Source organism: Engystomops pustulosus, chromosome 1, assembly GCF_040894005.1.
Source record: "Engystomops pustulosus chromosome 1, aEngPut4.maternal, whole genome shotgun sequence".
In the NCBI taxonomy this organism is placed as follows: Eukaryota; Metazoa; Chordata; class Amphibia; order Anura; family Leptodactylidae; genus Engystomops; species Engystomops pustulosus.
Genome location: NC_092411.1, coordinates 138181557 through 138208630, shown reverse-complemented (window position 1 = coordinate 138208630; position 27074 = coordinate 138181557). Strand labels below are relative to the sequence as shown.

At 42.8% G+C, this 27074-nt stretch overlaps 1 protein-coding gene across 1 annotated transcript in view; it reads right to left on the bottom strand.

The window, feature by feature from the left end:
• Nucleotides 1-27074, bottom strand: part of GRIN3A (glutamate ionotropic receptor NMDA type subunit 3A) — a 203456-nt gene that overhangs the window by 35667 nt on the left and 140715 nt on the right. Inside the window, exon 6 of the mRNA XM_072154430.1 lies at nt 24814-24929. Coding sequence (XP_072010531.1) covers nt 24814-24929 — 116 coding nt within the window. The remainder of the gene's footprint in view (nt 1-24813; nt 24930-27074) is intronic.

Here is a 27074-nt window from a genome sequence, read left to right as displayed (position 1 = left end):
AATATCCTGCCATCCACAATTGCACATACTTTACAAAAAACATGAGGAAAGTGGCCAACCCTTTTAATTATTAACCTACAGAATAATGTTATCATGTTTAATGTATTGTAGTACCTTAGTGAAAACATAATTATAAAATATAATGGGGCAATAGCAATTTTGTTCTTTTCCTCAGCAAGGTTAATACATTTTTTTCATTTAGTTTTTTTGGCTTAAAAATAAATCCACTGAAAGATTAAACCCCAACCACCAAAATAAAGTCTAAATATAATGTCAAAATAAATGTCTTCTGGAATTTGAGTACAGAAAAATGAGAAAGCTCTGTCCTGAAGGCCAAAATAGTCTGTGTCCTTAAGGGGTTAAAGAGCATACACCCTGGCTCATAAAAGACACTTTTCGAAATAGAACACTTATATACATGTTCCAATTTTCATGTTTTCAAGGCTATGTAGATACCAAGGCTTATAATATGCTTCTATACCCATTAAATTAGGATTGATTACTTCATTAAACGTGTACATGAACTAAGAAAAAAAGCGAACCTGTCACATTGAACATGTAGGATGCCTTTGTTCCATCTTTGTGCTTGAAGCAAGCCTCTGGCTAGAAAAGCTTATTTACCAGAAGTGCATAGAAATACAAAGTAAAAATGGTATAATATGGTCAATGGTATACTTCATAGATGGAGATAGCATAAAACTGTCAAGAAATCCTATTTAAGGTTTTGACATATATATGTATAGATATGCATATGTCTACATGGACATGAATAAAATATTTTTCCAAGTCAATTCTTCTAGGCTGTACTTGCTTGGCTCCGCAATGCATCTTGTTTCCCAGTATTTACAATTCATAAAGATATTACTCTACTAGCATTCTGTCTCTATGTCATACCTTGTTTTTTTCTGGATTTCTCATCATTCGTATTTGCATCCCCATTAATCTGAGTTGGTTTTAGACAAAAAAAATGATAGACTTATTCTGCTGGTATCATACTGTATCTTGCATGCATTATTATTTTTCTATCTTCCCAATATATGATGTTTGTAAAAAATATTTTATCTGGAAAACTGTAAATAACAAATAAACAACTTTCATTCGCTAACCTTGTAATATGATCAAGATATGCCAAATATTTAAGTTGGTTCAAGTAGAAAGAAATAATTGACATCGTAAAAAAGTCTCAAAATCCCCTTGCTAACTGTCACGGGTGCTGCACATCTCAAGTCGCAGGCTCACTCGTGCTCTTCTCCATGCTCCTGGCTCCCTGTGGTCCAACTCACCTGTCCCCATTCCTGCACCGGCGGTCATTCACACTCATACCCGCCTCCTAGGGACAATGTGCGCCGGCTTCCGAAGATTTAAAGGCCTAGTGCACCATTCCCAGAATCCTTCATAAGCCGGCCTCTCCCTGAACACCCCACCGGATCTTTGTGCCTCATAGCCTTAGAGAAAGCTTTGTATAATGCCCGGTGCTTCAATTGAGAATCCCCGTTGTGACCTCGGTTCCATTATTGACTTCTATCCCCTGCTGTCTGTCCTGACCTTTCACTACGTCCCAGACAAGAAAGTCCCGCTTGTGGAGCGACCGGTTGGTACCATGCCACCGAAAATCCAACCTGCTTTGTGGCGGGCTCTTTTGAAAACTGGGTACCACTTAGACTCTGCTCTCAAGTGTTGGCTTACGTCATTGTCTGCGGTGGTCCAGTGGGTCCACTACCCACTCACAAATAATTTTCTGTTTCAATATTTATATTGTGGAGTAACATGTTAAGTACCAGTCACAGAATAAGAGAATAATATATAACTCCAGTTTTTACATTCATTTACACAGTTATGCTTTGACAACATATTGAAAGTAAGTATAATTCAACTTTAGTTAACAAGAACAAAGGTGGAAGAGGAAGGAAGTGAGTTAGAGAAGGGAGTCTACATCAGACACCACTCAGGCAGAACTTTGACTCATTGCTAAGGTATTGTGCTGTGGGCAAGTCATATGTTTTTCATGGTCCCAGAAAACTTCAGAAAATTGGAGTCATGAGTTGTGAAGTCAATGGATGTGATAAAAAATGGACGGCACTCAGATGCAAGAAAGTAGTTCAGAGCTGTAAATATCAGATGTGAAAATATGACACAACTCAGATGACACAAGGGCTACAAAAATCGATGTTAAGATAGCACTTGGATAGCATTAGGACTGAAACTCTGACAAAATTCGTATGAACTGAAATTTGGGTATTTACAGAAACTACGGCTACTTACGGTATATGTTTTCACGGTTTAGGTAATTGAAAAAACATAAAAATTATCACACAATTAGGTGCATGTTTTGCTGTCTGTTTGCCAATAAATCTGAGCTATTAGTACACCCCCCTTTTCCTCTCAATTTTATTTTTCCACTTTTCATTCTTTTACTCCTAGCCTTCCAAAAGCCATGTTTCCATTTACAGAGCTGTATGAGAGCTTAATTAATGTGGGACGAATTGTACTTCCAAGTGGTACCCAATGAACAAGGAGACTTGGAAAAAAAATCTAAATGAAAGGCTAGTAAACAAAACCCACACAGTTGACTTGGCTTTTGTCTTAACACCTTTTATTTATGTTCATTGGGTCAGTACAATGATGGTGATGGTATATATTTGTTGTTCATTATTGTAGCACATTTGTGTGAAGATTTCATCATTCACTTTTTAGTATGAGTATTACCATGACTGAGTCCGTAGCAATAGTTTTTCCCACTGTCTACATGTGTTTATTGAGCTATAACTGCCTTAATATTGAGCATAATGGGTTTGTAATGGTTAGTATTGGTGCTGTGACAAAAACACTGCCCTTCAGTGACAAAAATGTTTCCATTCTTAGAAATAGTGCACCACTACAGGTGGAGTTTACAAAACATAAATATATCCTGTGTCTGTTATTGAAAAGAAGTGAATCTGTATGAATTCTAGTTGTAGAAAAGTAATAATGGAGCCAAAGGTATGTAGCAGCTTTCCTTTAATAAAGATATAAGTGTTATTCAGTGTATAACCTCTGACTACTATTTGAGGTTACTTAGGCATAAAAGTATGGACGCTATTCCGGTAATATATGAAAGTAATTAGAAAACAGGCTGTTAATTTGACACAGCAATTTAGCAATTCTTTGTGCAAAAGTGACCTTTAACGATTGGCTTTTAAAATTCAGAAGATTTGCTTAAGTTGTTATGTAGATTAGACAAACCATGAGCTATTTATAGGATATATAGTGAAGCAGCTATTTCACTCAGATACAAAAGATGCACATGACTCACTTATCCTAAGCGGAATCTAATATCCAATACACACCAGGTGCATGTCATTTTATGATCCTCCAAGTAATATCATTAGTCATAATAGACTATGTTATTAGTGTAATTACATTTACTGTATTTGCTACTCTCTGCCATAAGCAACTCTTAAACATTCTGGAGCACATTGAAATAGTGCTGTTACTGCTGGTTTGTCAGAATTTCACTAACGTTTATTTTCAATTTTAGCCATATTACATTATGATTAATATCAAAGTGTTACACACAACATTATACAGCTAGTGGGTAATAGGTTGGACTATAACCCTAAGGACTGTGACACAGGTGGCGATTTTGTTGCATTTTTATTGCGATTACAAACTCATTGTGCTTGATGTGCAGTAATTGCATGCAGCTTCGTCTCTTGGAATTTGTAAAAACACAGTGATCTTGTTCTCTATGTTGTTTGAGCTAGTAATTGCATGCGTTTCAAAGTGCAGACCGAAAACGCATGCGTTTTCAAAAACGCAACCACTTTGAAAAATGAAAAATTACATCTGAAGGAAACCTGCAGAGGGTGTGTAGGGGTCATGTTTATAAGAGGACAGTGGAGGAAGGGGGTGTGTCAGCCTGACTCCGCTCAACTCAGGAACATCCAGCTTAATAAAGCATCTTGTCCAGTCAAATCTGCAGCAAGCCAGCTTGCAGCAGCAGGAAACAAGCAGACTCTGGCAGCAGGTAACAGCTCTGGCAACTGCACAGAAAAGGACTAACATAGCGATGTCTGAAAAGGGTGCCAGGAAAGAGGTCCACTAAGCCATGACAAATTTGAGAGCTGAGGATGATGTGGAGGCCTATCTGATGGGGTTTGAGAGGGTGGACGTCCGTGAGTGGTTTCCTCAGCCCCCCTCCCTCGTGGCTGGATCTCAGCAGGCATACTTTGACCTGAGCGAGCAGGACTCTCAGGACTACTCTGTTGTAAAGGCAGAGATCTTGGCCTGACTAGGAGTGGATCTGCATCTATATGCTCAAAGAATGCATAGCTGGAGTTACCACGAGGCACTACCACTGAGGAGACAGATGCACCAACTTATTCACCTGTTTCGCAAGGGGCTCAAGCCAAAGACCTCGACCCCAGCCAAGATTGTGGAGAAAGTAATTTTGAACTGCTTCCTGAGGACCTTGCCAGTTGAGATCCAGCAATGAGGAGGACATGGGGACCCGTCCAATGCCGATGCACTGGCAGGGTTGGTGGAGAAAAACTGTGCTACCCAGTCCCTAAAAAAGGGAGCCCCTTATATCATGGTGGGCTCTAAGGTACAAAGGACCATGACACCCATGAGTTCTGGGCTACCACAACTTTCCATACCAGAAACATACCCCATGGGAGCAGGAAGGGGGGGGGGGCTCCCATCTGTTGGACCTGCCAAGATCCAGGTCATATTGCGTACCATTGCCCCCACTCCTTACATGGACTGCAGTTGTACCTGGAGGGTGACCCTCTATGCTGTCCAGGCCTACCCAGCTGCTAGCTCAGACACTGCTGATGAGCACCACCCGTGGTGAAAGACTGTAGCAGGGCATCCAGTGTTGGCCCTGCTGGTCTCAGGCAGTCGGATGACCTTGATAAATTGGTCCTTCATAGATCCCAAGTCTGTCACCGGGCGCACAATTAGAGTCATTGGGACATAAAGAACTACCCCAATACGATTGTTCACTTCCAGACCCCTTGCAGAGAGACACTACATGAGGTAACGGTTATCATAAACTTGCCCATGATCTTGTCTTGGGTCCCTAGTTCCTCAGTTGGGGATTCATTCACTACAACTAATAACTGTGTTGCCTGGTCAGGTCTCAGAATCTGAGCCCAATGACCTGCTGTGGGGGTGACCACAATAGAAGGTGATAGTTTGACATTTCCACTAGATGTAATGGCAGGCAAAGCTGAGTAGGTAGTGAAAGGGATGCAATTGTCAGATTTGGAGGTATCCTGTGACAGCTTAGACACCGCGAACTCCAGGACCCCACCGTGGTCCACGCCAGGGAAAATGTGGTAGAAATTAATGGAGTACCTCAGCAACCAGGTGCTGATAAATTGTTTCCTTGAATGGTGGTTTATAAGGAATTATTGGACTGAATTGAAAAGGTGCACAGTGAAACCCAGGAGCAATTATTGGTATCCCAGCCTTATAGCTGAATGGTATTGGACTTGACACATAAGCTTGTTATGGGGGGAGGGGGACCTAGGCATCATAAAATTGCTGGAGTGCATCTTGCAGTGCTTTATATTGGCCAGGAACATACAATAAGGTAAACAAATATTGTGAAACCTGTCATTAATGCCAATTGCATGCTCCTATGGTACACTTTTGAAGTCTCTTGGTACCTCTGCCCATTATTGAGGTACCCTTCAAAAGGGTGGCTATGGATTTGGTGGGTCTTCTGGTTAATTCTGCTTGGGGACAACAGTATTTTCAGGTAGTCATGGACTACACTACACAATATCCGGAAGCCAATCCCACTATGGCACACATTTGCTAAATTAATTGCTAAAAAGTTGTTTGCCATGTTTTGATGAGTGGGAGTACCCAAGGAGATTCTCACGGATCCGGGAACCCCATTCATCTCAAAAGACACCAAGGAGCTGTGTCAGCTCTTTAATATCAAACAGTTATGCACCTCTGTGTACCATCCTCAGATGGATATTGAGAGACTAGTAGGAGCTTGATAATTCAACATGCTTGATTTAACCAAGGGGTATTGGCAGCTACCCCTGACAGAGAGTGCTAGAGAGAAGACAGCCTTTATAACCCCTGAGGGTCTTTTGTACTATGTGGTGTTACCGTTTGGGCTTCACAGGGCCCCAGCAACATTCCAATGGCTAATGGATATAGTGTTAAAGCCATACAAAAGATACTCCTCAGCCTATCTGGATGATGTCATATTATTCAGCCATGATTGTGAGAGTCACTTGGCCAAGGTTTCAGCCATGATTGTGAGAGTCATTTGACCAAGGTACAGGCTGCAGTAAAAACTCTTAGGGTAGCCGGACTGCCTTAAAACCCCAAAGAAATGTGCGCTGGGAATGGAGGAGATGCACTATTTCGGGTATGTGATCAGTTGAGGCACAATTAAACCCCAGGTCAACAAGATCAATGCCATTCATGGCCGCAACTGGTGAGCACCAAACAAGTCAGGGCATTCCGGGCATTTATGTTACTAATCTTTATATAACAGCCTTTAGAATAGATTCTACTGGGAAAAGGGCCGATAAAGACAATGATACAGATCTAGTCACATTGATCAGGGCTGTGGCTTCCTTCATAACACACTGGCATACTTAAATTGTGGGGGCAAATACAATTATTGTCAGGAACCTCATGGACTGAAGACACATGAACTGGAGACAAATTTGTTGCCTTATTTGCAGTATTTTTTAAACAAAGTCAGGAGTGTGATAACAAGAAAATCCGAAATATATAGTAAAAATCAAATCTTTTTCTTCTGTCACTGCAATAAAAACTTTATGTCCCTAACATTGCATGCCTTGAATGGCAGTTTTCTGATATAGAAAACATGAAAAAGCCCCAATTCTCAGTGCACACTACAGACCTTATGACTTTTTGCTGCTTTTGCTCCATGCCCACAACTTTAAAATTAAGCAAGACAGGGTGGAGCAACATGTAGGCCAGGGCGAGCATGCCATGGCCAGCCAAATTTACCAAATTCTTCACCAAAAAAACTGGTGCAGGTTATAGCTGAAGTTTACTCCAGTAATTTCAACATGTTGCAGGTTGCCATGTTCACTGATGTTTAAAGGGAATCTATCACCACATTTGCACATGTACAGCCAGTGACAGGTTCCTATAGAGCTCTAATAACTGACTGACACCCTTCTTTTAGCTAAAAATTGTTTTGCTTACATCAGCCCCTACCATCTAATACTTCCCATGCCTTATGCCTCTTTACTGGTCACAGTTCATGTCATGTGACCAGAGTGACATCGACTGAGGTTCTCTAGCCTCTTAATATTAGCAAACTGTACTCAATGCATGTATCTGACCAGTTGAAGTCACAGCTGCCTACATGGACTTCTACTCCTTTCCATCCTCCATGGAGGCTGCTGGGATTTCATGTGATCGCATACATGGTGAACAGTTTGCTATTCTTAGATAGCTGAAGGAATTGCGATGTAGTCACTGGTCACATGTTATGAATATAACAAAGGCACTGTGTAAAAAGATTGACACAATATTTTCCATCTGTACATAGAGCTTTATATGTCTGCAGCAAAATATTAGAAGACGTTCCCTAAGTACAAGTAGGCAGAGCAGTGATTTGAAGAGACACAGAGCTGTCAGTCACAATCATGGGGCATGGTTCAATGGCACCCTGAGAGAGGAGAAGAGTCAGAGATACCAGAGAAAAGCTAATTTGCATATCAGAAAATGGCTGTAATTACGGGAAAAGTGCCCCACTGGCAGCTAATTTTAGGTGATAATGGGAGGACTTGTAACCCTTTATCAGCAGGCATTGTTATTCAGTGGGGTCAAAATCTGGTGACAGGTCCTCTTTAAGACTGGCACACAATGTACAAGTCTTAATACATCAGCCCCTAAGTGAGTCTCTAACTCTGGTAGCTATTGTTCCTAAGTATAGTTAAATAGGGACATTTTTGGATAATTCGGTTTATAAATAGTTTTTCCTGACTTGTTTTGAAGTTGAAGAGAAGCTTTAACACATCTTGTGGCATGTCACTAACACATATTGTCTCTGGGGTCCATGTGTTATATTCACTCTCTATGTTTATTCTTGTCTTCTTATCTAATCAATGTGGTAACTGGGAAATAAACAATTAATAAAGTTTTAAAATCTACAAAATTCTATTTACTATTTGATAAAACAGCGAGGTAAAAGAATAACACGTTTCTCATTATTTGTAAATTTTACACATGTAAATGAAAATACATTTCCCTATTCAAGTCTAGAAAGACCATTTTAGAGAGCAAGGCAGCTCAAGTTCAAGAAACTACTGTTGATGCTGTTAGCACCTTACATGGGATTTGTATACTCATTTACGTGATGGATTATCCTGTCTAAAATCTTTTCCACAGGAGAGTTTAGCAGAACACACCTGGAATCAATGGAAGTAACGGTGACTGAATTCAAGCTGCTTTTTCTTCTATGCTGCTTTAGTTGGGATTTGAAGGAAAGTAGTAGTACAAAGCAAATCAACCGTGCCTGGAGTATCCAACAGGTTAACAAATGCAAAAATGATGTATGAAATATATTGAAAGTTTAAAATTTTAAACAAAGTCCTTTATGGACTCAACATATGGCCTTATGACCTCAAGCCAAGATATTTGGTACATTAAATAAATTAAATTATTATTTATTTATATAGCGCCTACATATTACGTAGGGCTGCACAAAGCATGTCAAATTGGTCCCTGTCCCCATGGGGCTCACAATCTAAACAACCTACCGGTATGTTTTGGAGTGTGGGAGGAAACCAGAGTACCCGGAGGAAACCCGCGCAAACACGGAGAGAACATACAAACTCTTTGCAGATGTTGACCTAGGTGGGATTTGAACCCAGGTCCCCAGCGCTGCAAGGCAGAAGTGCTACTCACACATTTGTTATATCTGTAGTTCAGGATTTGTGGAAAGCCACCTTCCATGCAGTCACCATTGCTCAAATAGCAGTACACATCAATGCTTTGCTTTCCATTGGCTTGTTCCATATATAAAGAAAAATAGTAAATGGATCCCTTAAAATTGCAAGGTCTTACATGAAGTTTACATGTCTTCAGCTGATGTTCCTTTATATGCCTACCCTTATAAACACACAGCCTGGTTACTGTCACCTTCCCCTTCTTAGAGATTTCCCCATGCTGGATATGTTAAACCCAGCAGGTGTTATTTGTGACACAGAAAGCTTTAGATAAATGTCCCCATTATGTTTCTTTTGTCTAAAACATGTCATATTGTAAAAAAGTATAATGGATGAGTTCAGATCAGAGCTCAAATTTCATTTATTCACATCTGTTTATAAAATTACTGCTAATCTCTGATTAGTTTTCATGGGCAACTGGAACAGTTTTACCTCTGACATTTCTGATAAATCTCCCCCTATATTTGTATCCCTATCCATCTTACCTCCCAAATAAGCTGTCTTCTACTCATTACTTATAGCAACCAATCAAAGCTCAGAGCTCATATTAAAAACCTGTGGCAAAATAGCAACCAATCACGGCTCAGCTTCTAACTGCCACAGCAGCAGCAAACAATGGTTCCTGTATTTGGGGGTTAATGAGTGTATTTTGGAAAGCGTGGGGTAAAAATTTCGGATCAAAACCAAGTCTATGACATTCCCTGAGTCACAGAGAGCGACTGTGATTGGTGATTATAAACGATACACACACATAAACTCAGCTTTATATATTAGATATATATATATATTGTATATAGTAATCTGGTTCATAACAAACGGATAGCACCTTCAGCTCTGGGGTTTCTGTGTTGATAACTTCTGATTCACAAAATTTGAATTCTAATCTAATTTTTTTAATTAAACCATTGCAGTTGTTATGCAGCTCACCCAGACACATTCCGAATCAGCCAAATGAGATGGTTACTTATTATTATTACTCATGGTCATAATTTTGGACTAGGTGCCCTAGAATTTAATCTTTACATTGCAAAATTTAAATAACATGCCATAATCTGCAGCAATAATTGACATGCTGCAGATTCATAATAAGTCATGTAGATTAGATTTGTTTACATTATACTGTATGCACAAAGCTGCCACTATAAATTACCAGGGTATTTCACAATGGCTAATATGTTCCTGGACTTTATACCACTTTTTTCTTCATGTTTTTGGGTTAAAAAAATGAAAAAAGAATGGCTAATATTTACCACAGTCAACATAAAATATGAATGATGCAAGCAATACTTTGTAGTTAACTTACAGTACAGAAAATATTGCTGACAAGACAACTATTTTTATAAATGTGTCTCAGACTATGGTGATTTATAACTGTTTTATTTGGCTGGTTTAACTTGCTAAATTGACTTACGGTAGCTTAGAGGAAAAAATAAGGTCCATAAAAATAAATCTTAAATGCATTGCTGTCAAAAATAAGTGGGTATTTAATTGGTGGTAATAACTGAGTTTTCATAATTTAATCTGCAAATTATTTCAGCTAATTCTCTACATTAGAGACACAAATATTTTGATAAAAAAGTGTTCATTTACCATGCAAATTGAATAATGACTTACCTTATTATCATCCGCAACTGAAAGCTTCTGAATCATTACACTGTTTGTGAATAGCTGATGATAAATTACTGCATATTAAAAACTTATGTAGTGAAATATTGCACTGTCAATTCTTTGATCAGCAGAAAACGTTGAAAAAAACACAATATTCCAGAAAAGGGCCCTCTCTACAAGTAAAAGTATAAAATAATGTTTGGCTCAGTGTTTTACAATAAACTTACTAACAATACTGCCTGTTGTGTGACATGGTCATGTGACCATATGCTAAGTGCTGCTGCAAAGTCCCCCATAGGTCCATCATCCACAGAGCCTTTGGAAACCTGCATGTAGCTTGTCTACCTAGAAGGCACTGATGAAGTGCTATCCATATGATAAGACAAGCTAGAGCAGTATAGCTTTTTTTTCATTTTATACTGCCAACTGGGCTAATTTGCACACAATTTTATTTAAAAGGTGACCAATTAATCACTTTACACAGTTAAGTGTAATTTTCCTATATGTAGACTTTACTATGCATTTACTATGCAAGTGTTGAGAAATAATCTGAACAGCCAGACCTCATCTTTAACATCTTGTATCCTTGGATTTTATTTTAAACTGCAATAGAACCTACCTGTTGTCAAAAGGACATATGGCTGAATGAAGACCACTAATAAAGAGAGACTGGAATGAACTCTGGATAATTTAACCCCTTGCCGCCGAAGCCAGTTTTTACCTTTCTGACAAGGCCAACATTTTCAAATCTGACATGAGTCACTATAAGTGGTTATAACTTTGGTACACTTTAACATATCCAAGTGATAGGATATTGATTGAAACTACATATTGTGTTAATGACAGTTAAAAATTTTAGGTGATTTAGGTAATTTAAAAAAAACATTTGGGGAAAATTTGAAAAAATTCTCGATTTTTTGAAGTTCTAAATTTTTTACTTTTTCGACACATAGTCATGAAAGCATAATAACTTCATAACTAACATTTACCAAATATCTGTTTTATATGGATTTTTATGCAACCTTGTAGGATTTTATGAGGAATAGAACTTTAGGTACAAGGGACCTGCTCAGATTTCACTTTGAAAGTCACTTTGAAAGTCACTTTGAGAGGCCTATTTATACTACATAATTTATACCATTTTAGTTACTACAACCCACAAGGTTTGTAAAACAAGTTTTATGAAGTTTGTTAACCCTTTAATTGTTTTACAGGGTGTGGGAGATTTGGCCCAGTAGAGACCGTGGTAGCGGGGTGCTGTGATGCAGTTCAAGACAGTGACACCAAAGTACAGTCCAAAACAGGTCTCACCTGCGTTTATTGTAGCAGCAAAATAAAATAGCCTTTACATTCAGGCATTAAACAAACAAAATACTACCCGTCAGGGTGCTAACTATACAGGTGTTCACTAACTCACCACTATACAAAATCACTTGGCTGCTCCAGGCACAGAGGTCAGGGCTGTGTGCTCTCCAGCCTCCTTCCAGAGAGAGACAACCCTTCCAGCTCTGCTGAGCGGTTTAAAAAAAAGACTGATTGGGCTGCTCCCATCACCTGTGTCCAAGGTGCTGGACACCCAACCTCAGCACTAAGGCCTTGCATAATAGCAAAACCTAGGGGAAACATACCGCCCATCCACAGTTAACCCCTTCAGTGTCTCACATACCCTCCCCCTCTGTTTGACCCTGTGGGGGCGAACACTTTTGGCCATCAGACAGTGGGTACGAGACAGGGCATCGGCATTCCCATGCAGCTTTCCCGCTCGATGTTCTACCGTGAATTTGAAATTCTGCAACATTAGGAACCACCTTGTGACCCTGGCGTTCCTCTCTTTGGCCTGACTCATCCAGATGAGGGGAGAGTGATCGGTCACCAGTGTAAACTGTCACCCTATCAAGTAATACCTCAGGGATTCCAGAGCCCATTTGATCGCCAAGCACTCCCTCTCAACTATACTGTAGTTCTTCTCAGGAGGTGTGAGCTTGCGGCTCAGGAATGTCACGGGATGTTCCTCACCCTCCACTACTTGGGACAGTACAGCCCCTAAGCCCACGTCGGAAGCGTCAGTCTGCACAATAAAGGTCTTGGTGAAGTCAGGGGTGATCAGTACCGGTCCCTCGCACAAAACCGTCTTAAGTCGCTAAAACGCCCCCTCAGCCTCTTCACTCCACCTTACCATCACCGCCCTGCTACCCTTGGTCAGGTCAGTCAGGGGTGCCGCTATGGTAGCAAAATCGGGGATAAATCGGCGATAATAGCCCACTATGCCTAGGAAAGCCCTCACTTGCTTCTTGCTCATAGGTCGTGGCCACTGCTGGATCGCCTCCACTTTATTTACTTGGGGTTTGATGACACCTCGCCCAATACGGTACCCCAGGTAACGGGCCTCTTCCAGACCCAGAGCACATTTTGGGGGTTCGCTGTCAACCCTGCTGCCCTCAGGGAGTCTACCACTGCTTGCACCTTGGCCAGGTGACTCTCCCAATCGTTACTATAAACGATGATGTCATCCAGATAGGCCGAGGCATATCTCCGGTGAGGTTTTAGCACGAGATCCATTAACCTCTGGAATGTGGCGGGAGCCGCATGTAGCCCAAAGGGGAGTACCACGTACTGAAAAAGCCCATCAGGGGTAACAAAAGCGGTCTTCTCTTTGGCCTTGTCAGTAAGGGGCACCTGCCAATACCCTTTCGTCAGGTCAAGGGTGGAGAAGAACCTAGCCTGTCCAAGTCGTTCTATCAACTCGTCAACCCTGGGCATGGGATAAGAATCAAATTTGGACACCTCGTTCAACTTCCTAAAGTCATTGCAGAACCGTAGGGAACCATCAGGTTTGGGAATCAACACAATAGGACTCGACCAGTCACTTTTAGACTCCTCGATAACCCCCAGGTCTAACATCTGCCTGACTTCTTCGGATATGGCTTTCCGGCGCGCGTCCGGGATTCGGTAGGGTTTTTGGTGTACCCGGATGTGGGGTTCGGTTACGATGTCATGCTTGATGACTGAAGTACGTCCCGGTAACGTAGAGAACACATCCACATTTCGGAGCACAAACTCCTTCGCTTCCTGAATCTGGGCCCTGGAGAGGGACTCCGGGATCTGTACTTTAGGCACCTTGGCATCGGGTACACCTACCTCCGGTGTCACCTTCTTGGGGGCAGACGATTTTCCTACTCCCACGGCTATCAGGGACTCTCTTTCCCTCCATGGCTTTAGGAGGTTCACGTGGTATATCTGTTCGGGTTTCCTCCTCCCCGGCTGAGATACCTTGTAATTAACCTCCCCCACTTTCTCCATGACCTCATATGGTCCTTGCCATTTTGCCAAGAACTTGCTCTCAACGGTGGGCACCAGAACTAGCACTCTGTCGCCTGGGTTAAAGGTCCTGAGTCTGGCTGACCTATTGTAGACCCTAGACTGGGCCTCTTGTGCCCTTGTCATGTGCTCCTTTACAAGGGGCATTACCGCCGCTATGCGGTCCTGCATAAGGGAGACGTGTTCTATCACACTACGGTGGGGGGTCCTCTCCTGTTCCCAGGTCTCCTTGGCTATATCCAAAAGCCCACGTGGGGAACGGCCATATAACAGCTCAAAGGGTGAGAAACCCGTGGAGGACTGGGGAACTTCACGTATGGCAAACATCAAATAGGGTAACAAACAATCCCAGTCCTTCCCATCCTTGCTGACCACCCTCCTTAGCATCCCCTTCAAGGTCTTGTTAAACCTCTCGACTAGGCCATCTGTCTGAGGATGATACACAGAGGTGCGGAGCTGTTTAAACTGCAGTAACTTACACATCTCCTTCATTACCCTAGACATGAATGGGGTACCCTGGTCAGTCAAGATTTCCTTGGGGAGGCCTGTGCGTGAGAATACCTGGAACAGCTCCCTAGCAATATTTTTGGAGGAGGTGTTCCTTAATGGAACCGCCTCGGGATACCGCGTAGCGTAGTCCAGGATAACCAGGATGTATTGGTGCCCCCTTGAGGATTTGACTATTATTACTATCTATTGACAGATCCATTGCAATCCGTTCAAATGGCACCTCTATGATTGGTAGCGGGACCAAAGGACTCCTGAAGTGGGACACCGGGGCAGTAAGTTGACACTCAGGGCAGGAGCTACAATACCGGTTTATCTCCTCCCACACCCCGGGCCAGAAAAATCTCTGCAGGATCCTCTCCCGGGTCTTCTCAGCACCTAAGTGCCCTCCCAGCACATGTTTGTGTGCCAACTCTAGCACCAGCCTACGGTGAGATTGGGGTACTACAAGTTGCTCAACCTCCTCACCCCGTATCTGGTCGACCCTGTATAACAGCTCCCCAACAATCACCATTCGGGGGTATATTTTGTCAGCCCCTGGTATTTGGAGTACCCCATTTATCACCTTAACATTCTCCCGTGCTTTAAACAAGGTAGGGTCCTGTAGCTGTGCAGCCCCAAAATTCTCACGGGAAAACTCAAGGTCCGGCATGTCGGCCACCTCCTCGTGGCCCTCGACCTCACCAGCTAGGACCTCTAGGGGAGAGAATTCATCACATGGGGTCACCCCTACTGCTGGTGTGGGTACATCGGCCTCAAATTGCAGATGTTTAAATACATCTGCAATGTGTTCTTCACACATATATATTGTTCTTCACATGCTATTTTGTTCGCACCGTTCCGCGCATATCTCCCGACAAGTAAGCAGATGTGCCGAACATCTGTAATCTATTCTGCACTGTGTTCTGCACTGTGTTTTTCTCTTAAATGATCCTGTGTTCACTGTGTTCACTGTTTTTATTCTATTCTTCACTGTTCTTCATTGTGTTTTTTTAATTAAATGATCGTTCGCGAGCAGGGGAAATACTGTTATTCTGGTCACCTAGCAACCCTTACGTTTAAAACGCATTGCACTCGCATTGCACTTGCAATGATTGCGAGTGCAATGCGTTCTTGATGCGTCTCCATAGACTTGAATGGGGCGTGAAAAACGCACGTGACTCGCAAAAATAGAGCATGCTGCGATTTTGACGCGCGTGCAAACGAACGCAAGCACGCGCGTGAAAACCAACGCTAATGAAGCAAGACCCATTGAATACAATGGGACAGAGTGCAATGCAAGTTCTGCGCGTCAAATGCACGCGCAGAACTCGCGCGTGAAAAACGCCAGTGTAGAAGGGGCTTAAGGCCTTGCATAATAGCAAAACCTAGGGGAAACATACCGCCCATCCACAGTTAACCCCTTCAGTGTCTCACAAGGGATTAAAACAAAATCGGATGCAATTTTGGAATTTAAATTTTTTGGGCTAAATGGCTATTTTTTTTTTTTTTTTTAAATGTAAACATTCTCAGTGGATGAATACCAAAACGCTGCAAGTTTGATACCCAATTTCTCCAAAGTATAACAATACCCCATATGTGGTGGTAATCTGCGGTGTGTGCACTTAGTACACAATTACAATACATAATTGTGTCTTCTGCAATTTGGACATCTAAGGGCTTTTTTTCTGTGAGATTAGATGCACTTTACAAATACTTCATTTTAGTGGGTATTTGATGAGATTTTATTAACTCTTGAATGTATGGAGGAAAATAAAATCGTTAATTCTGGTTCGGTAATTTTTTTTTGGGGGGGGGGGGCGTTCACCGTACCAAAAAAATAATATTATATCTTTATTCTAAAGATAAATTCAGATAATATTTAAAGTTATATGTCATTTATATAGTTTTTCGCATATTTTTACAATTTTTAAAATTGGAGAAAAACTAAAATGGAGAAAATCTTTTGTTTTCATATGGCCATCTATTAGGAAACATAACTTTAATATTTTATGGTTGACCTGGTTTAGGGCTTATTTTTATATGTTGAGTTGTTATTTTCAGTTGGACCATTTTGGTGCACAAAACTTTTTATGATCACTTTTTAGAACATTTTTGTAAAGAGATTTTATGAAAAATGTAAATTTTTGGCAAGTTTTTACGTTTTTTTGTGGTTTTTGTACTTTTTAAGATATGTATAGACAATGTTGAAGTTTGTTTTAAACTTTTCTTTTTATATTTATAGATTAGCTTGAACAAGTGATCTTCTGAAAAGGTGTAAGGAGTTAACACCCAAGATCAGAGGAATCTCCGATCACTGGTATTAGAGGTGGGTATCAGTTGTTATATACTGTGGGAATTTGGCCCAGTAGAGACCGTGGTAGCGGGGTGCTGTGATGCAGTTCAAGACAGTGACACCAAGGTTTAGTCCAAAACAGGTCTCGCCTGCGTTTATTGTAGCAGCAAAATAAAACAGCCTTTACATTCAGGCATTAAATAAACAAAAATCCTACCCGTCAGGGTGCTAACTATACAGGTGTTCACTAACTCACCACTATACAAAATCACTTGGCTGCTCCAGGCACAGAGGTCAGGGCTGTGTGCTCTCCAGCCTCCTTCCAGAGAGAGACAACACTCTCAGCTCTGCTGAGCGGTTTTAAAAAAAAAAATGATTGGGCTGCTCCCATCACCTGTGTCCAAGGTGCTGGACACCCAACCTCAGCACTAAGGCCTTGCATAATAGCAAAACCTAGGGGAAACATACAGCCCATCCACAGTTAACCCCTTCAGTGTCTCACATACCCTTCCCCCCTGTTTGACCCTGTGGGGGCGAACACTTTTGGCCATCAGACAGTGGGTACGAGACAGGGCATCGGCATTCCCATGCAGCTTTCCTGCTCGATGTTCTACCGTGAATTTGAAATTCTGCAACATTAGGAACCACCTTGTGACCCTGGTGTTCCTCTCTTTGGCCTGACTCATCCAGGTGAGGGGAGAGTGATCGGTCACCAGTGTAAACTGTCACCCTATCAAGTAATACCTCAGGGATTCCAGAGCCCACTTTATCGCCAAGCACTCCCTCTCAACTATGCTATAGTTCTTCTCAGGAGGTGTGAGCTTGCGGCTCAGGAAGGTCACGGGATGTTCCTCACCCTCCAATACTTGGGACAGGACAGCCCCTAAGCCCACGTCAGAAGTGTCAGTCTGCACAATAAAGGTCTTGGTGAAGTCAGGGGTGATCAGTACCGGTCCCTCGCACAAAACCGTCTTAAGTCGCTGAAACGCCCCCTCAGCCTCTTCACTCCACTTTACCATCACCGCCCTGCTACCCTTGGTCAGGTCAGTCAGGGGTGCCGCTATGGTAGCAAAATCGGGGATAAATCGGCGATAATAGCCCACTATGCCTAGGAAAGCCCTCACTTGCTTCTTGCTCATAGGTCGTGGCCACTGCTGGATCGCCTCCACTTTATTTACTTGGGGTTTGATGACACCTCGCCCAATACGGTACCCCAGGTAACGGGCCTCTTCCAGACCCAGTGCACATTTTTGGGTGTTCGCTGTCAACCCTGCTGCCCTCAGGGAGTCTACCACTGCTTGCACCTTGGCCAGGTGACTCTCCCAATCGTTACTATAAACTATGATGTCATCCAGGTAGGCCGAGGCATATCTCCGGTGAGGTTTTAGGACGAGATCCATTAACCTCTGGAATGTGGCGGGAGCCCCATGTAGCCCAAAGGGGAGTACCACGTACTGAAAAAGCCCATCAGGAGTAACAAAAGCGGTCTTCTCTTGCCCTGTCAGTAAGGGGTACCTGCCAATACCCTTTCGTCAGGTCAAGGGTGGAGAAGAATCTAGCCTGTCCAAGTCGTTCTATCAACTCGTCAACCCTGGGCATGGGATAAGAATCAAATTTGGACACCTCGTTCAACTTCCTAAAGTCATTGCAGAACCGTAGGGAACCATCAGGTTTGGGACTCGACCAGTCACTTTTAGACTCCTCGATAACCCCCAGGTCTAACATCTGCCTGACTTCTTCGGATATGGCAAGCCGGCGCGCTTCAGGGACCCGGTAGGGTTTTTGGTGTACCCGGATGTGGGGTTCGGTTATGATATCATGCTTGATGACTGAAGTACGTCCCGGTAACTTAGAGAACACATCCACATTTCGGAGCACAAACTCCTTCGCTTCCTGAATCTGGGCCCTGGAGAGGGACTCCAGGATCCGTACTTCAGGCACCTTGGCATCGGGTACACCTACCTCCGGTGTCACCTTCTTGGGGACAGACGCTTTTTCGACTCCCACGGCTATCAGGGACTCTCTTTCCCTCCATGACTTTAGGAGGTTCACGTGGTATATCTGTTCGGGTTTCCTCCTCCCCAGCTGAGATACCTTGTAGGTTACCTCCCCTACTTTCTCCATGACCTCATATGGTCCTTGCCATTTTGCCAAGAACTTGCTCTCAACGGTGGGCACCAGAACTAGCACTCTGTCGCCTGGGTTAAAGGTCCTGAGTCTGGCTGACCTATTGTAGACCCTAGACTGGGCCTCTTGTGCCCTTATCATGTGCTCCATTACAAGGGGCATTACCGCCGCTATGCGGTCCTGCATAAGGGAGACGTGTTCTATCACACTACGGTGGGGGGTCCTCTCCTGTTCCCAGGTCTCCTTGGCTATATCCAAAAGCCCACGTGGGGAACGGCCATATAACAGCTCAAAGGGTGAGAAACCCGTGGAGGACTGGGGAACTTCACGTATGGCAAACATCAAATAGGGCAACAAACAATCCCAGTCCTTCCCATCCTTGCTGACCACCCTCTTTAGCATCCCCTTCAAGGTCTTGTTAAACCTCTCGACTAGGCCATCTGTCTGAGGATGATACACAGAGGTGCGGAGCTGTTTAACCTGCAGTAATTTACACATCTCCTTCATTACCCTAGACATGAATGGGGTACCCTGGTCAGTCAAGATTTCCTTGGGGAGGCCTGTGCGTGAGAATACCTGGAACAGCTCCCTAGCAATATTTTTGGAGGAGGTGTTCCTTAATGGAATCGCCTCGGGATACCGCGTAGCGTAGTCCAGGATAACCAGGATGTATTGGTGCCCCCTTGAGGATTTGACTATGGGGCCAACCAGATCCATTGCAATCCGTTCAAATGGCACCTCTATGATTGGTAGCGGGACCAAAGGACTCCTGAAGTGAGACACCGGGGCAGTAAGTTGACACTTAGGGCAGGTGCTACAATACCGGTTTACCTCCTCCCACACCCCGGGCCAGAAAAATCTCTGCAGGATCCTCTCCCGGGTCTTCTCAACACCTAAGTGCCCTCCCAGCACATGTTTGTGTGCCAACTCTAGCACCAGCCTACGGTGAGATTGGGGTACTACAAGTTGCTCAACCTCCTAACCCCGTATCTGGTCGACCCTGTACAACAGCTCCCCAACAATCACCATTCGGGGGTATATTTTGTCAGCCCCTGGTATTTGGAGTACCCCATCTATCACATTAACATTCTCCCGTGCTTTAAACAAGGTAGGGTCCTGTAGCTGTGCAGCCCCAAAATTCTCACGGGAAAACTCAAGGTCCGGCATGTCGGCCACCTCCTCGTGGCCCTCGACCTCACCAGCTAGGACCTCTAGGGGAGAGAATTCATCACATGGGGTCACCCCTACTGCTGGTGTGGGTACATCGGCCTCAAAGGGTTCAGGGGCCAAGGCCGGACATACCTGTCCATTATCTGCAACAGCACCTGAGGTGGGTCTTCATCTCCAGAGGTCCCAAAACACCGGTAAGTCTCTGCCGATAATAGCCTCATGAAACAGGGTCCCCACCACCCCCACTTCATGGGTAATAGTACCACAAGGGGTATGTAGGTTGATGACAGCAGTGGGATATTCGCGAGTGTCCCCATGTATACATAACACTCCCACTTTACGCCCACTGTACAGTCCAGGATCAACCAAAGTTCCCCGCACCAGGGTAACCAGACTCCCTGAGTCTAGCAAGGCTTCCACCGTGTGACCACCGATTGTGACCATACACACTTGGGGTTCTGCATCCGTGACTGACTCGGCAGCCAGAACCGGCCGGGCAAACAGTGACATTCGCCGGGTCTGGTTGCAGTCCATTGGCTCCACTGACAGGGGACAGTTGGAAGCAATATGGCCCATTTCATGGCATCGCCAGCACTGGATACGGCTATGACCTCTGTCACGAGCCTCACTGGGTTTGTGGGTATCCACACCCCCCAATGAACCCCCTCCCAACCTGACATGTCTCCCCTTTTCCGCAGTAGCAGTTTTACCAGATGGTTTGGTGACCCTGTCACTGGCACTGCTTCGTGTGGGAGGGATAAGTAGAAGATCCTCCGTAGCCCGATACCTCTCTACTAGGGACATGAGTTCCTCAGCATTTGTGGGACCGGCCTGTCCAACCCACCGCTGGAGCCGAGAGGGCAGAGAACGGGTGAACTTGTCAAGAACCACTCTCTCGACCATCTGTGCTGGGGTGCAGTCCTCGGGTTGTAGCCACTTCCGGACAAGATGGATCAGGTCATGCATTTGGGAGCGCGGGGGTAGTTTTTCAGAGTATGCCCACTGGTGGACCCGGCTGGAACGAACTTGAACGGTGACCCCAAGACGAGCCAGAATCTCCGCCTTTAGCTGGGGGTACTCACGGGCCTCCGTTTCACTCAGGTCGTAGTAGGCCTTCTGCGATTCGCCTGTCAGGAACGGCACCAGGACATCAGCCCACTGCTCAGCTGGTAACTCCTCTCGCTCAGCTACTCGCTCGAACACAGTGAGATAAGCCTCCACGTCGTCGGTCGCCGTCATCTTTTGTAAAGCCTTCTGCACTGCAGCCCGTGCGGAATGCTGGACAACCGGGTACCCTTGCAAACCAGTATGGGACCCCTCAGTAGTCGTCGCTTGCGTTGCTGCCATAACGCCAGAAAACTTTTCCATCATCAGCTGGAACATGGCTCGGGACTCTTCCTGCTGTTGCTGGAGCATGGCTTGCTGCTGGCGGGACCTCTCCTCCTGCTGCTGGAGCATGGCTTGCTGCAGCTGTCGATTAGCCTGGGACTCTTCCTGCTGCTGGCGGAACCTCTCCTCCTGCTGCTGGAGCATGGCTTGCTGCTGCAGCCAAGTAGCTCTGGCCTCCTCCTGCTGCTGCTGCCGATTAGCTCTGGCCTCCTCTTGCAGGTATTTAATAAAGTCCTCCATCTTGGCTTTATCCTGCAATTTGCCTGCTGCTTTCACCCAGGCCATGCAATGTTGCAGGATGTAGCGAGCCTTTCAGGTGTGAGTCTTTTGAACTGCCCGCAATCCGAAGCACCATATGTGGGAATTTGGCCCAGTAGAGACCGTGGTAGCGGGGTGCTGTGATGCAGTTCAAGACAGTGACACCAAGGTTTAGTCCAAAACAGGTCTCGCCTGCGTTTATTGTAGCAGCAAAATAAAACAACCTTTACATTCAGGCATTAAATAAACAAAAATCCTACCCGTCAGGGTGCTAACTATACAGGTGTTCACTAACTCACCACTATACAAAATCACTTGGCTGCTCCAGGCACAGAGGTCAGGGCTGTGTGCTCTCCAGCCTCCTTCCAGAGAGAGACAACACTCTCAGCTCTGCTGAGCGGTTTAAAAAAAAAAACTGATTGGGCTGCTCCCATCACCTGTGTCCAAGGTGCTGGACACCCAACCTCAGCACTAAGGCCTTGCATAATAGCAAAACCTAGGGGAAACATACCGCCCATCCACAGTTAACCCCTTCAGTGTCTCACAATACTTAGAATATTAATACACAATTGCCAACTGGTGATGCTTTGCATGCTCAGTTGTAATACATAGCTGACACCTGCAGCTTCTGATGCCGTCTCTGTTCTGGAGCCGGTGCCAGAAACTTGACATAAGAGTATGTCATGTTGCGGTAAGTCCATGCCGCCTGTAATGTTCTATTATGTCAAATGTTGGGAATGGGTTAAGAATGTTATTTTACATTTAACCATGTTATGCTAGATTTCTTATTCTTATGTAATTTTGAAAATATTTAATGTTTTTCATTTAAGGTAGAATAGAATAGTTAACTGCCCTCAGGATCCTAGACAATCCATAAAAAAAGAAAATATGATGGGTCTGTGATTTTGTTTGGAGCTTAGGAAGGTCTGTAGAAAAAAAGCAACTCTACATCAATGCTATGACAATACAGAGGTCCTCCATGTAAAATGCCATATAAATGTAAAATGCCATATAAGAGTTAGTGAACAATTCTGTGTAAGTACATTTTGCATAGACATATAGTGCATTAGAGTCCTCTATTGATTTAATTTACATAGTAAACCACATTAAATATCTGATATTGTAAGAGGACAAAAAGAAGAAGAAATATTTAATAAGACTCATAAAACTCACTTATGGAGTACAATTAGAGATGAGCGAGTATACTCGTCCGAGTATACTGCTCGGTCGAGTATTAGCATACTCGGACCGGCTCGTTACTCGGACGAGTATCTCGCCGGCTCGAGATCGAGCATTAAATTAAGTGAAGAACAGTATTTTTATTACATAATAAAATAACCCAGATGTTTACTGATGTTTTGCTTGTAAGAACACATTGAAATAACACTATTCTTCACTTTCCAGGTGTTCGCGCGTGTCTCCCGCTAAGTTAGGAGATGTTCGGAACATCTGAAATGTGAAGAATAGTGTTCTTTCAATGTGTCCTGCACTTAAATGTTTGTGTTTTCACTGTTTTTAATGTTTTAATTCTATTCTTCACTTTGCAGCTGTGCGCGCGTATCTCCGAACTTATCGGGAGACACGCGCGCACACCTGCAATGTGAAGAATAGAATTAAAACATTAAAAACAGTGAAAACACGAACATTTAAGGGCAGAACACATTTATATAACACTATTCTTCACTTTGCAGCTGTGCGCGCGTATCTCCGAACCTATCGGGAGACACGCGCGCACACCTGCAATGTGAAGAATAGAATTAAAACATTAAAAACAGTGAAAACACGAACATTTAAGGGCAGAACACATTTAAATAACACTATTCTTCACTTTGCAGCTGTGTGCGCGTATCTCCGAACCTATCGGGAGACACGCGCGCACACCTGCAATGTGAAGAATAGAATTAAAACATTAAAAACTGTGAATACAGGACCATTTAAGTGCAGAACACATTGAAAGAACACTATTCTTCACATTCCAGATGTTCTGAACATCTCCTAACTTAGCGGGAGACACGCGCGAACACCTGGAAAGTGAAGAATAGTGTTATTTCAATTTTTTCTTACAAGTAAAACATCAGTAAACATCTGGGATATTTTATTATGCACTGTTCTTTTACTGTTCTCTTTTACTAAAAAAATGCTCGGGTCTCCCATTGACTTTAATGGGGTTCGTTATTCGATACGAGCACCCGAGCATCGGGAAAAGCTCGTATCGAATAACGAGCACCCGAGCATTTTAGTGCTCGCTCATCTCTAAGTACAATGTATTGAAACACTATTAACATATATAGTATTTTGTTTTCGGATGTCGTGATTTTCCTCACGCAACTTTGCAATGTACAATTTACATGAATGGAAATGCAAACAAAGTTTTCATTAAAGAAAAACTGTCAACAATTTGCAGGAACTAGGGCAGTGGTTCCAACCTATGGCACGTGTGCCAGAGGTGGCAATCAGAGCCCTTTCTGTGGGCACTCAGGCCATTGTCCCAATTTCACCAAACAGGACCAAATCCACCAAATCTTCCTCCAGTCCCAAGCAACTTAAAAGATACTGCTCTCAGAGCTATTTTAAAGCGACATTTAATTGCCTGTTTGAACAGCGGGAAAAGGTAGAAGGTGTGGACAGAACTGCATGTTCTTTGGAGGTCCTCCTGCTGGTCCCACCATTCATCCTGGAGAGGAGCTAAAATGATGGTATTTGCCCACCTTCTTTCAACTCTGTTAGTGACCTTAGGAGAGCCAATACAATTGAATGATGTTGAAGAACAGGTAGCAATAAGTTACTGCTTGAAATACCATGTTGGCACTTCATGGTAAATAAGTGGATTTTGGTTGTAGTTTGGGCACTCGGTCTCTAAAATGTTCGCCATCACTGAACTATGGGCATGTTATGATACTGCTGGGGTTAGGCTCAAAAAATGATAAGGCATAATGAAATGTCTTCTGGAAAATATTAGGCTTTTATTGGGCTTATTGGCCTAATTAGAAGATTGTTTTAACTATTTTCTGCATAATGCAACCGATGCATTTACAACATTCAATAAATAAATCAAAGAGAAATTAAAAAATAACTTGATTAAAAAGCTACTTTACTGATGTTTTTTATATTTTCATCAAAACAGTAGGCATCAGAAGCTAATTAAATACAATAATACATCATTGCTGTACCAAACAATAGAATATTTCTAAACTAAATTCAATCAAAAATGATCTCTACCTTCAATTGCAAAAGGTTTGCCCACTGTCAACAGCTTGCATTCCGCATCAATAGAGACTTCATAGTCTAGGAGTGCTTTGTCCATAATGAAAGCATCTAATGTTTCCGGGTCATTCCTGTGCAGAAAATAAGACAATAGAATAACATTTCATTCAGTTTCTGTGAATGAAGTAAATGAGGCCTACTCAAACTCCAAGGTGCAGCAGTGAATGTTACCTTCACACCCTTCATAGCTAAAGTATAGATAATAAGATAGATACAAACTAAGGTAGATGATAGATAGATAGATCCAATCAAGGTAAGGTTCATTTAAGTGGTGACGCTTCGGTGTGTGCAGCACACACCCAAATTGTGCCAACTTGAATAAACCTTACCTTACTCCCTGTTTTTCTACTACATAGCTACTAGAAGTCCTGTCTTGACCTGCTCGTCTGTACCCCTCCTTTATTAGAGCTTCATACACACAGTGCTGTCTGGGACTTTTCCAACTTTAGGATAGATAGAGAAATAGATAAAACAAAAAATAAACTTTGAAAAAAGTTAAATTGTAAAGATTCACTCATATAGTAACATTTCGGTTGAGCAATGTAACCTTTCTCAAGCCATGTGTTATGTTATAGACAAAGTAGATAAAGCATGGTAATCAATTTAGTGGTGACAACTTAAAAAAACCTCACAAAAACATAAAACATCTCATTGAGTTTTTTGGGAATTTTGACTGCTAAAATGTTCCATACAACTATTTCTGGCATTTCAATTACTGCTAGTACAGCGCTTTGCAAAGCCAGATTCATGACTTTGTAAAAAATTGCATAAAATGTTGCATAGTCACTCCAGTCCTGTGCAGTGCTTTTTATGCCTTTTGAAATTTTTTTGGCGACTTTTAGAAAAAAACAATCTTAGACAGGAATTAATGCAAAATAACATATTTTAATTAATCCGATAGACAGTAGAGCTCCAAAAATAGACATAGAACTGTTGCAAGGAGCCTGTCTAATGATAAATAACCCCCGTTGTGGCTTTTTCCCTACACCAAGATGCTAAGCTGCAATGCATGTAGGCATACTGCCTAGTATGGAGGTGTGCAATGTATGACTCAATAGCCTTACTCTACACGAGATTCATTATCCAGCCTCAGACACTTTAATAAATCTGATAGAGCAGAAGACTATCTAGTCTAACTGTGCACTGTCTTACCTTACAACACTTTTAATAAAAGTGCCCCATTCAGTTTTACATGACTTTATACTTTCTTTTATTTCTATAGTTCTCCGACAGCCTAGCAGATGAAACTTCAGCCTATCCTTGTCATAACAGTACTCACGTCTTTAAAACCTAGAGATCAGAACTTGTTTAGAAGAAAAACAAATGATTAGGTGAAAGGATTTCAAGCGTGCCGACACCTTTTCCTATGGTTCTCCTTTGTTCAGCTATTCAGTGCCTGTTTGTCTTTTAGTACAATGCTACATGTCTGAAATCATTAATAGGACTTCCTATACTTCCAGATTCAGTAGACTGGAAGAATTGTGAATTTGTTGTTGAACACAAATGTTGTATTACCAACATGTTTCATAATTCATCTATGATCTGATATATGGAACAGTGTCACAATGTCACCATGAAATTATAGTGCAATCTGCTGGCAAGAGCAGGAGGAGCTGAGCAGAAATATATCATGTGTTTTGTACACTATTATGAATATGATGTCACTAGTATACAAATCACTGTATGAATTGTGTTAGTATGACTCCTAGCATCTTCATTGCTCTGAACAGTGAGTTGCAGTACTCATTTTTGTTCTATAAGCACCCTTTAATTCTGTTCTCTAAAAATCTATATACATATTGCAAACTGTTGTTTCCATGAAATACCTTGTGGGACACACAACACCCCACAAATCAGTATATATATTCTATAGTTGAAGCCAGAGCAACACAACTCTGCAGTGCATCTTCTGTCTATGATTTTCAATACCTTTATCTGTAGTGTACAGGCTATCCCACCCAGCCGACCAGCTGGGGTGCTGGGTTTCACATGTCACCATTCAGCTATTAGTGACCTATTCTATTGATTGTATATTAGTAGTACAGGAGTCCTGAAAACCCTCTAAACAATTGCATTCATAGACCCACAAGTGTTTGCCCCAGTTTTCTGTCTGACTTTGCACTAGAAAGAATGTGCAAACTACTTGCACATGTATTTATAAAGCATCTGTGCTAGTTTTGTGTGGCGGCTGCACTGTTAGTGCTTAGTCAGACCAT